Here is an 8,950-nt window from a genome sequence, read left to right as displayed (position 1 = left end):
ACTGAGGCTGGAGGATCATTTGAGCCCAGGAGTTCGAGACCAGCCTAGGCAACACAATGAGATCTTGTCTATACAAGAAAAAAAAAAAAGTTAACCAGGCATGGTGGCACATACCTGTAGTCCCAGCTACTCAGGAGGCTGACCAGGAGGATCACTTGAACCCAGGAGGTCGAGGGTGCAGTGAGCTATGATTGTGTCCTTACACTCCAGCCTGGGCAACAGAGCCAGACCCTGGCTCTTCAAAAAAAAAAAAAATTTTTTTTCTAGGCTAGGTGTGGCGGCTCAAGCCCGTAATCCCAGCACTTGGAAGGCCAAGGTGAGAGGATTGCCCGAGCTCAGGGGTTCGAGACCAGCCTGGGCAACTTGGTGAGACCTCGTCTCTACAATAAATAAAAAAAATAAGCCAGGCGTAGTAGCATGCACCTGTAGTTCCAGCTACTTAGAAGGCTGAGACAGAAGGATTGCCTGAGTCCAGCAGGTTGAGGCTGCGGTGGCTGTGAGCATGTCACTGCACTCCAGCCTGGACAACAGAGTGAGACTCTGACTCAAAAAACAAACAAAACAAAATTCCTTTGGTCAAAACTTATCACTAATGAGGCTTTCTTATATCCTGACAGGTGTCAGAGATGGCTGAAGATGGGAGCGAAGAGATCATGTTCATCTGTAAGTGACCCATACACCTGCCCGGATCCAACTCACTGTCACAGAATACAGATGGACACAGCACTTCCTACCTGGGCAAAGCCACATCTGCATTTTATTTCTATAAGACAGAAAGATGTTTCTTTTTAAATTGCGTTCAGAAATATGATTGATTACATGAGCAGTGCACTACAGGGGTGTGGCTTTAATTGGATCATCTTTCTCAGATCTCCCAGCAGAGGGCACATTGTAGGGGCACCACTTGATTCAGAAAAGTAATCCAAGGGTTCAGAAAGAAGAAAGTATGTTCAATTTTTTTTTGAGTTGGGGTCTCACTCTGTCACACAGGCTGGAGTGCAGTGGCACATTCATGGCCACCACAGCTTCGACCTACTGGGTTCAGGTGATTCTTTCACCTCAGCCTTCCAAGTAGCTGGAACTATGGGCACATGCTACCACGCTCAGCTAATTTTTTGATTTATTGTACAGATGAGGTCTCACCAAGTTGCCTAGGCTGGTCTTGAACCCCTGAGCTCAGGCAGTCCTCTTGCCTGAGCCTCCCAAAGTGCTGGGATTACAGACTTGAGCCACTGTGCTTGGCATATGTTCAATAAACAGATTGATAATGGTGAATTTTTATTTATTCTCGTAATTTTGGGGAGGCTCTTGTTGTTCATCACCATGGCAGTGACTGTGCCCCACTTAGGGCACACGATATAGCTGGCTCTTATCCCCAGGGGCATGTCCTGAGTTTGTACTCCTTATGTTTGGGGGAACATTGATGGGGACCTTCCTGGAGCTGGCTTCGCTTGTGCCCACATTTGCTTGCCTTTGTGGTGTCAGTGCACTTGTGTCTCACCACTGTGGGTCATTCCCATCAGGCAGGGTTCCCCACTTTCCAGGTGTATGTTCTGTGGGCATTTCCCTCCCTGGGTGCTGTCCCCTCTGACACTTAGATGTCTACTTGCAGGGTGTGAAGATTGCAGCCAATACCATGACTCCGAATGTCCTGAGCTGGGCCCAGTGGTCATGGTCAAAGACTCCTTTGTGCTAAGCAGGGCAAGGTGAGTGACCGCTTTGAGCTGCTTTCTCAAACAGGGCCGTCTCTGTGTCACCTGCTGCAAGAGCTTAGCAGCCTTTATGTCTGCAGACTAGGAGGAAGGAGCAAGAGTGAGAAAAGAAAGTGTTCAAGTGAGCATCAGTGATGTCCTTCCTGCTGCGAACTGAGTGGCCTCACTGCTGGGATGGGCCACTGGATATTTCAAAGCTTCAGAGTTGGCTTCCTTGATCTAGTCCGGTGTTCTTAGGACTTTTGCTGTCTCCTACACAGCACAGAGGCCATGGAAGAGTGCACCGCCAAGGTGGTCAGTGTGCTGAGCAGCAGCCAAGCTATGGGTCTGCCTGTTGGCTTCCTCTGCATTCCGGATCTGGGCCTGCCAGCCACATGCTCATGCTCCGGGGTTAGAGGAGGGGGCGCTGGATATGAGTATGGGTGACAAAGCCAAGCTTCTGGACACAGTCCTTAAGGTCTGGGAAGGAGGCTAAGTGGGCAGCGGCTGTTCTGCTGTTCCATGCACATTGTGGGAGGCTATGCCACCTGGTGGCCCACAGCAGGAGAGCTTGGACAGGCACCTCCTTTCTGAACCTCAGCCACCTCTATAAAGATGACAGCCCCCTGTGAGGTGGCCGTGATGTTGTGTGTCATGGTGACGGCATATGGTGCTGCTGCAAAGGTAGCTGCTTTTTAGTCCTATTTTTAGGAGCCTTTCAACTGCCCCTCCCCACACTTTTGGTCTATATCTTTTTCTCAATGTGACTTACTCTGCTTAAAACAAAGAGATTATTATTTTTGCTAAAAGTACAGAGCTACTCAACTCTCCTCTTCTCTAGAACCTTCTGGACTTGCCTGTTACTCATGAAAATTCAGTTGAAACCCTTATCGCCTCAGTCAGACCCTCCATGGTGGGTTCCTTGTCTCTGCTGGTCCCTTGCCTGCCCTCCGAGAGCCCATGCGCCTGGTGCCCTGGTGTCCGTCTCTGCTCCAAACATGTCTTGGGCTTGTCCCGGCTCCTGTGACTTCGTCTCCAGATTCCATCCTTTAATTCCTTCTACTTGAGATAAAGAGGCCATGTTCTCCATTCTGCCTGTCTGGAAACCCTCTTCTGGTCTTTGGGACACCTATGGCACTTGTGTCTTTTTCGTGGTGCTCTCCATATGACTCCTCAGCCTGAGGTCCCCGGGGTCCTCCCTCCTTCACTGGATTGTACCTCTGAGGGTGGGCACCAAGTCTGACTCTGCTCTTGGGGTCCCAAGGCCACCCATACCTGGGATGCGTGTGCTGGCGGGGTTTCAGCCCAGGGTTTAATAAAGGGCCCACCATCATATGCTCTGGGGGAGTCTTGCCAGGGCCTTGTGGTTGATCTTGTGTAGTTAAGGCCACAAGATTACTGCCATGTTCCCATAGCCTGGGGAGTCTCCACAACCCCAGCCTTGAGCTTTGTTTAGACTGGTTAGGAAGTCCTCTGTTTTAGTACCCTGGAGAGCTGGGTTTCGGATTACCCATGGTGTCAGTGAGCTTAAGTTTATTCCATTTCCAGGTCTTCCCTCCCTCCCAACTTGGAGATCCGACGGCTGGAAGACGGAGCTGAAGGAGTGTTTGCTGTCACTCAGCTTGTCAAGCGAACCCAGTTTGGTCCGTTCGAGTCCAGGAGGGTTGCCAAATGGGAGAAGGAGTCTGCATTTCCACTGAAGGTAAAGGCTCTGCCAGCTGGAACTCAGACCCGGGTGTTTTGATGATCTTCCCCGTGGGAATGGGGAGCAGAACTACTGGATTTCAAGATTTGTGAAAATGCCTTGGAAATAGCTCTGAATCTTGTAGTTCTGCTTTATTTCCAAGCAAATTTTTTTTTTTTAAGTTTTTATATTACAAGAGCATCAAAGTTAAGTTAGCATTTTGTTAATTTTCAATTTTGCAAAACATTAAAAAGTATATTTAAAACGTGCAGGATAAACCCTAAGTGTCAACTTCAGTTCTCTTACAACCTGGGTTGCTGTCTCAGGTTTCATGAGGTCATTTTTCGCAGGAGTGCACCACTGTAGTTCTTTTACAACTGTGCTGAGCGTGTGGGACTTTGCAAAGCTCTTTCAAAGGGAAGGCAGTTTCTTTAGGCAGCAATGAGATGCCAGGCAATAGTACAAAGTTTGGCAGCTCTAAAAAGCACACAAGACTGAGAAAAAGACAGCTGTTCTCTACTCGTAGGTGAAATTGAGAAAACCAAAATGGATGTAAATTGCAAGCTGGGCTTAGAATACTTAAAATAAACCTTCTGGAAGCCCCTGAGTTCAGATGGGGAGATGGTTCATGGTTCCATTTCTGCCCCCAGCATAGTACCTGGCACAGGGCGAGTCTTCAGGGATGTTTGAGAAATAAACAAATGAGCAACAGGTTGCTGGTCAGTGCAACATTTTCTGATGGGGGCAGATTTTTCTTAGAGATGCTTAAGAGGGATCTGCCTGTTTCAGGACAGGTAGAGGATGTCAGTGGGCTTGGGATTTTGGCAGTCGTCTGAAAAATTGAGCATGTAAGGCAGATTCCAGCCAAAAGGGGGAGAAGGAAGCGTACTTGATTTGTTTACAAAAAAAGGAAAGAGAGAAATGCCGTTTTAAGTTAAGGGAATGGTGTAAAGAGGCCTAAAACAACCTCAGAAAGGTCGTTGGCTGCGTGCCTATCCTTGGTGGAGCCTGTCCAGTCGATGCACACAGTGGTGTAGGGCCATGGTTGGGGCCGAGGCCCCTGTGAAAGAGTCCTTTGTGGAAGAGAGTCAGAGACAGAATAAATAATAATAAAATAAACTATTTTCTTCTTATTTTTCATGATAAAGAATATTTCCAGGCCGGGTGCAGTGGTTCATGCCTGTAGTCTCAACACTTTCAAAGGCCAAGGAAGGAGGATTGCTTGAGCCCAGGAGTTCGAGACCAGCCTGGGCAACATAGCAAGACCTCGTCTCTTTAAAAAAAAAAAAAGTATTTCTATATTCCCAGAAAGTTCTGTGTGCCCCTTTGTAGTCAATCTTCCACATTCAGTCCCTGGGAATCACTGATATGTTTTCTGTCACTACAGTTTTGCCTTGTGTAAAATTTCTTATAAATTCAGACAGATAGATGACTTCTTCCACATAGCGTAATACTTCTGAGATTTATCCATTTTGTTATAGTTATCAGCAGTCCGTTCCTGTTCAGTGCTCAGCAATACTCCTTGTGTAGAGAGAACAGTTTGTTTATCCATTCACCAGTTGATACATATTTGAGTTCTTTCCAGTTTTTGTCTATTATAAGTAAAGGTGCTATGTATACTTGCAAGCAAAAAAAAAAAAAAATCCTTTGTGACTATTTTGGTCACCTTTCAGTTACTTGATTCTGAAGGTTATTGCCTGGTATTGAGTTGTCTTCGGTGTACACCCCAACGTTGAGCACCTGTGTGCTCACTGAAGGAAAGGTGTCACCAGCCAGAAGTACACGTCCCACAGTGGCCAGGGGTCATTAGGTACCCTGGTGGCCTTGATGCTGAGGGGTGTATCTTTGGAGGGTCTCTCCAGGAAAAGCTTAGGAGAGGAGAGAGATCATTTCCTACAGTGAAGAAGTGATGGCTACGTCAGAAAATAGGGCCTCAAACTCTCCTGCACTTGTGTGATTGACTTGAACTTCAAAATATTTGGGGTTCCATCTCTGCTCCCTGACTGCATTTAATCCACAAAGCAACAGTGCTGTTCTGCAGATGACAACTGAGGAGCTTGGCTAATATCACCTAGCATACTTATGACAGAGCTGGGAGTAGTACTCAGGTGTCCAGGTGCCCACTTGGATCACAGGTAGAACCCCATTTCCCAATTCCCACTGGACCATGCATAGAACTTAGATGTCCGAGATACATGACACCTGGAGCAGGTATAGAGCTCAGGTGTCCCCATAACACTTGACACCTGAACCAAGAGTAAAGCTCAGAGATCCCAAAGCCCTCTTGTACCAGGAATAGAACTTAGATGTCCTTATGCCCACTAGAAACTGGTTAGAACCTGAGTTCTGCACTGGGGCTGTGAGTGGAACTCAGGTATCCTGATGACACATGGACCTTCTGCTGTGTCTGCTGCTTCCTTTTGCCTGTGACCAACCTGACCTGTCGAAGCTATGCGGTCTACCTGTGACCCTCCTGACCATGTCTCATGCAGGAGCCTGATAGGCCTCTGATATGGCACCGTGTGGATGGGTTCCTCGGCGACCCATTTCCTCACACTGGTAGATAACCAGCTCCTTCCCTGGCCCCTCAGTGAGGTGTGCTCTCCCCTCAGGTGTTCCAGAAGGACGGGCACCCTGTGTGCTTTGACACCTCCAACGAGGATGACTGCAACTGGATGATGCTGGTGCGGCCGGCGGCAGAGCCTGAGCACCAGAACCTGACGGCCTACCAGCATGGCAGCGACGTGTACTTCACCACATCCAGGGACATACCCCCAGGGACCGAGCTGCGTGTGTGGTACGCAGCCTTCTACGCCAAGAAGATGGACAAGCCCATGCTGAAGCAGGCCTGCTCTGGCATCCATGGTACATGGCTATGCCCCCATCCTCTAGCATACCTTCCTGTGGGCCTCACTGGAAGGTTCAATGACCATTGGCTACACACACTGAATCCGCGCTAATGACATGATTGTGCTGGGCCAGGTAACTGGTAGTGCGGAGGGGTTGATCTTGACCCCCAGAGTTGGGTCTGTCTTTCTGCTTGTTCAACATCCAGGTTGACAATTAGAAGAGCTTACCCCTAAACTGAACCTTTGCTGGTGAAAAGTTCTACCTTTCAGTCCCACGGCAGTGATTTGGGCACTTGGCCATGATACAAGCTAATACAGTCAGTGTTGCTTATGGACAAGGACACAAGAAATGTGTTGTGAGGTGACCTTGTTGTGTGACTGTCATGGAGAGCACCCTGCACACCTACATGGTGTTGCCTATTGCACACCTAGGCTGTATGACAGAGATCATTGCTCCTAGAGAACAAACCTGCACAGCATGTGACTGCCCTGAATACTGTAGGTGGTTGTACTACAGTGTAGCTAGTTGTAACTAAACATGTCTAATCATAGAAAAGATGTACTATCATACTCTTAGGGGACAATGTTGTATATGTGGTCCATTGGTGACTGGAATACCGCTTGTGACTTTGCTTAGCTCTGCTCTGGGGGCTTTTCATGTAGTAACTCATCTTCTTAGTCCTGGGGTTGGAGTATCATTCCTATTTTTGGACAGAGGAAACAGCACAGATAGGTTAAGGAACTTGCCCAAGGACACAGTACAGTTGATGAAGGAACCAGGATCACACCCTGGAATCTGACTCCAGCATTGCTGTTAACCTTACAGCAGACTCCTCCCCAATTGAGGGTGTGTGTGTGTGTGTGTGTGTGTGTGTGTGTGTGTGTGTGTGTATACACACATGCATAGGTGTGTGTGTATGTATAGGTGCCATAGGCTCATGCGTGCATGTGTACCTGTGTGCATGTTCAAAGGAAGACTCGGTGAGTGATTCACCCTGATCCAGCGTTCTTACTGGAAAAGCAAATCACAATGCTTGTCCTACTAACCAGGTCCAGGCAGTCCCCTCTTCCTAGCTAGGTTTGGCCCAAGTGTCTTGGCCCCTCACCATGGCTCTCCCTCTCCAGACTCCTATGTAGCATGGGTTGAGGGCAAGAGGTGCTTCCTGGGACTATAGCCACCTGCCCTAGGAACCTATTTAAATGTATTTGTTTGTTTGTTTATTTATTTAAGTTGGTATCTCACTGTGTGGCCCAGGCTGGAGTGCAGTGGCATGCTCATAGCCACCACAGCCTCTATCTGCTGGGCTCAAGTGATCCTTCCGCTTCAGCCTTCCAAGTAGCTGGAACCAAAGGTATGCGCCATTATGCCTGGCTCATTTTTTTTATTTACTGTAGAGATGAGTTCTCACCAAGTTGCCAGGACTGGTCTCAAACTGCTGACAATCCTCTCACCTCTGCTTCCCAAAGTGCTGGGATTACAGGCATGAGTCACTGTACCCAGCTAAATTTAAATTCAAATAAAATTAAAATTCATTTCCTATAGGGCACTAGCCACGAGTGGCCCTGGCTGCCCTGCTGGACAGCAGCCATAGAGCTAGTCTGTAATCACAGAAAGTTTGCTGGACAGCGTCAGCTGGAGCCACAGCCAGACCAAGCATGGAGCACTGCTGGCTGTCTGTCTTGGGTTCCACTGTCTTATTCTGTGACCCACTGAGAGACTGAGGAATTAAGTTTGGTTCCTTAGGATGCATTTTTTTTTTAAGTTATAGAAGGGACATGTCTGGTCCTATTGCACTGGCTTCTGAGCAACTCACATTCTGCTACTGGTGACAGAGGCTGGACCCTGCAGAGGCTGTTCTGTGTGGTTCTACATCTCTGTTCTCAGTTTCCTCATCTGTGAAATGGAGACAATCACAGGGCCAAATGAGTCAGCGTGTGTAAAACTCTTAAGAATGCATCTGAGATGTCGAGCTTTTGTCACCACTGTCATCACCTCCCAGGACAGGCCCCTTCTCACTGGGCTGGGCTTCATGGAGAGATGAGCTGCTCAGGTCACCTTTCTCCACTCTTATCTTCTGAAGCTGCAGGCACCCCTGAAAACAGCACACCTGTGGAATCAGAGCCCAGCCAGTGGGCGTGTAGAGTGTGTTCTGCCTCCTTCTTGGAGCTCCCGCTACTGAATGGTAAGGGGGCGGGGCCAGGTGGGCAAGTCACATTTGTTATTAACTCTTGTTTTGAGCTTCCTCTGATTGACACTGTCACCTTCCTGTGGCTGTCAGGATGTCCCAAGCGTTGTTCTGTCTGCTCACTGGCTGAGTTTGCTGACTTGGAGAGGTCATCTTTTGTGCAGGGTTGTCTGCACTTGACTTTTCCTCCCATTGTTTCTTTACCTGTAGGCCTTTTTAAAAAATTTTTTTTTTTTTTGAGTTGAAGTCTACCTCCATCGCCCAGGCTGGAGTACAGTGTCATGCTTACAACCACCCCAGCGTTGACCTGGTAGGCTCAGGTGATCCTTCTGTCTCAGCCTTCCAATTAGCCAGAACTACAGGCGTGAACCACCATGCCTGGCTAATTTTTTTATTTATTGTAGAGACAAGGTCTCACCAAGTTACCTGGGCTGGTCTCGAACCTCTAGGCTCAGACAGTCCTCTTACCCCAGCCTCCCTAAGTGCTGGGATTACAGGCATGAGCCACCTTGCCTGACTTTGGTTTTTTTTTTTTTTTTG

General features: G+C 48.2%; 1 protein-coding gene across 1 annotated transcript in view; it reads left to right on the top strand.

The window, feature by feature from the left end:
* The first annotated feature begins 620 nt into the window (after positions 1-620).
* PRDM15 (PR/SET domain 15) overlaps positions 621-8,950 on the top strand; it is a 49,725-nt gene continuing 41,395 nt past the window's right edge. Inside the window, exons 1-5 of the mRNA XM_008058181.2 lie at positions 621-663; positions 1,613-1,706; positions 3,240-3,393; positions 5,988-6,240; positions 8,306-8,407. Of these exons, the coding sequence (XP_008056372.1) occupies positions 627-663; positions 1,613-1,706; positions 3,240-3,393; positions 5,988-6,240; positions 8,306-8,407 (640 nt within the window). The 5' untranslated portion in view covers positions 621-626. The remainder of the gene's footprint in view (positions 664-1,612; positions 1,707-3,239; positions 3,394-5,987; positions 6,241-8,305; positions 8,408-8,950) is intronic.

This window comes from Carlito syrichta, unplaced genomic scaffold (genome assembly GCF_000164805.1).
Source record: "Carlito syrichta isolate Samal-C Ts95f unplaced genomic scaffold, Tarsius_syrichta-2.0.1 Scaffold303237, whole genome shotgun sequence".
Classification (NCBI taxonomy): domain Eukaryota; kingdom Metazoa; phylum Chordata; class Mammalia; order Primates; family Tarsiidae; genus Carlito; species Carlito syrichta.
The sequence above is the reverse complement of the archived record's forward strand: the minus strand, read 5'-3'. Positions and strand labels throughout refer to the sequence as shown.